Here is a 1,105-nt window from a genome sequence, read left to right as displayed (position 1 = left end):
TATTTGATAGACGCATTTATTTCATTCCATGACGGCATTTCAGATGGCTGAAAGTTTCAACAAGTCGCAAACACGGCAAACATTCAAGAGTTGGCACCGGTCCGTGGACCTCTGATGATATGGATCCTGGCTTCATCATCTATTTCATCCAGGATTCTCTCCTGTTTGACGGACAGGATGGTGTAACTAACTGGAGGACTGCTGGTTAAAGGAAAGATGTGGAGATTTGTAAATGCCAAGTTTTAGTGACACACAAATGCTCATGGAATTTCGGTTCTTCTGAGGTTTACTGTTCCATTCCATTTTGGTGTTACATCACGACAGACTGAAGGGCAGTTCGTCCCAAAGGATACACATACCGACCACAAACGCGCCAATACACAAGCCGGTCACAAGGTTTCTGCTGCGGATTCGCGTTGCATTTTTCTTCCAATAGTCCAATTCTTGTCGGCGGCGAAGGAGCTGCTCCTCCGTAGCCGTTACTATCCGTTTGGTCGACTCGGCTGCGTTTTCCTCCGCCATGATTTGTTTGGGTGATCGCGCATGATGATGACGTTTACGAGTTGACACATTATGATTGGCTGGACGTGAAGATAACAAACGTTGTGATTGGCTGTTCAGAAAAGCAAGGCCGATTGTTAAGATGTATTCGAGCGCCCTCTTTTGAACAGAACAAGAAACTGCTAGTAATTCATGCACTACATGCTGTTTGGTCAAATTGTCAATAAATACCAACTTTTATTTTTTTTTTACTATTTGCTAGGGGCTCTGTAGAACTAGTGCATAGAGAATATGACTGTGGAAGAAATACAATACCGCAATCCTCCATTTATATATATTTTTTTGTAAAACCAATCCACATCTGCCTAGACATCTGCTCAATCCACATTCCCACATGTGGCTGCGCGCACACACGCAAGTAATCTCCAGGAAGTCATTAGTGCATGTGGGTTCAAAGAATTATTTTTTTTCCTCTTTTCGTATCAAAGACAAAACATTCCTCAATTCCACTTGTGGAACTTTGTTTATCTGTCTTGATACAGTACAACTGACTGTGGAAGCACAAGAGCAGCATTCTCATTTATTATTATTATTATTATTATTA

The 1,105-nt window shown here is 41.7% G+C and overlaps 1 protein-coding gene across 1 annotated transcript; it reads right to left on the bottom strand.

The window, feature by feature from the left end:
- coa3b (cytochrome C oxidase assembly factor 3b) lies at positions 1-569 on the bottom strand. Its single transcript, XM_085934140.1, has 2 exons — positions 354-569; positions 1-190 (listed from the first exon to the last, which is right to left on the bottom strand). Exons 1-2 carry the CDS (start codon positions 520-522, stop codon positions 84-86), a joined length of 276 nt encoding a protein of 91 aa, XP_085790266.1. The 5' UTR covers positions 523-569; the 3' UTR covers positions 1-83.
- Between the last annotated feature and the right edge of the window lie 536 nt (positions 570-1,105).

This window comes from Syngnathus leptorhynchus, chromosome 16 (assembly GCF_054491065.1).
Source record: "Syngnathus leptorhynchus isolate UIUO chromosome 16, UIUO_Slep, whole genome shotgun sequence".
In the NCBI taxonomy this organism is placed as follows: domain Eukaryota; kingdom Metazoa; phylum Chordata; class Actinopteri; order Syngnathiformes; family Syngnathidae; genus Syngnathus; species Syngnathus leptorhynchus.
The sequence above is the reverse complement of the archived record's forward strand: the minus strand, read 5'-3'. Positions and strand labels throughout refer to the sequence as shown.

Coding starts and splice junctions, on each gene's coding strand:
- coa3b (XM_085934140.1), bottom strand. CDS start 522: ATGGCGGAGGAAAACGCAGCCGAGTCGACCAAACGGATAGTAACGGCT. Junction 191..353: donor CGCGTTTGTGGTCGGTATGT/GTATCCTTTGGG, acceptor GCAGTCCTCCAG/TTAGTTACACCATCCTGTCC.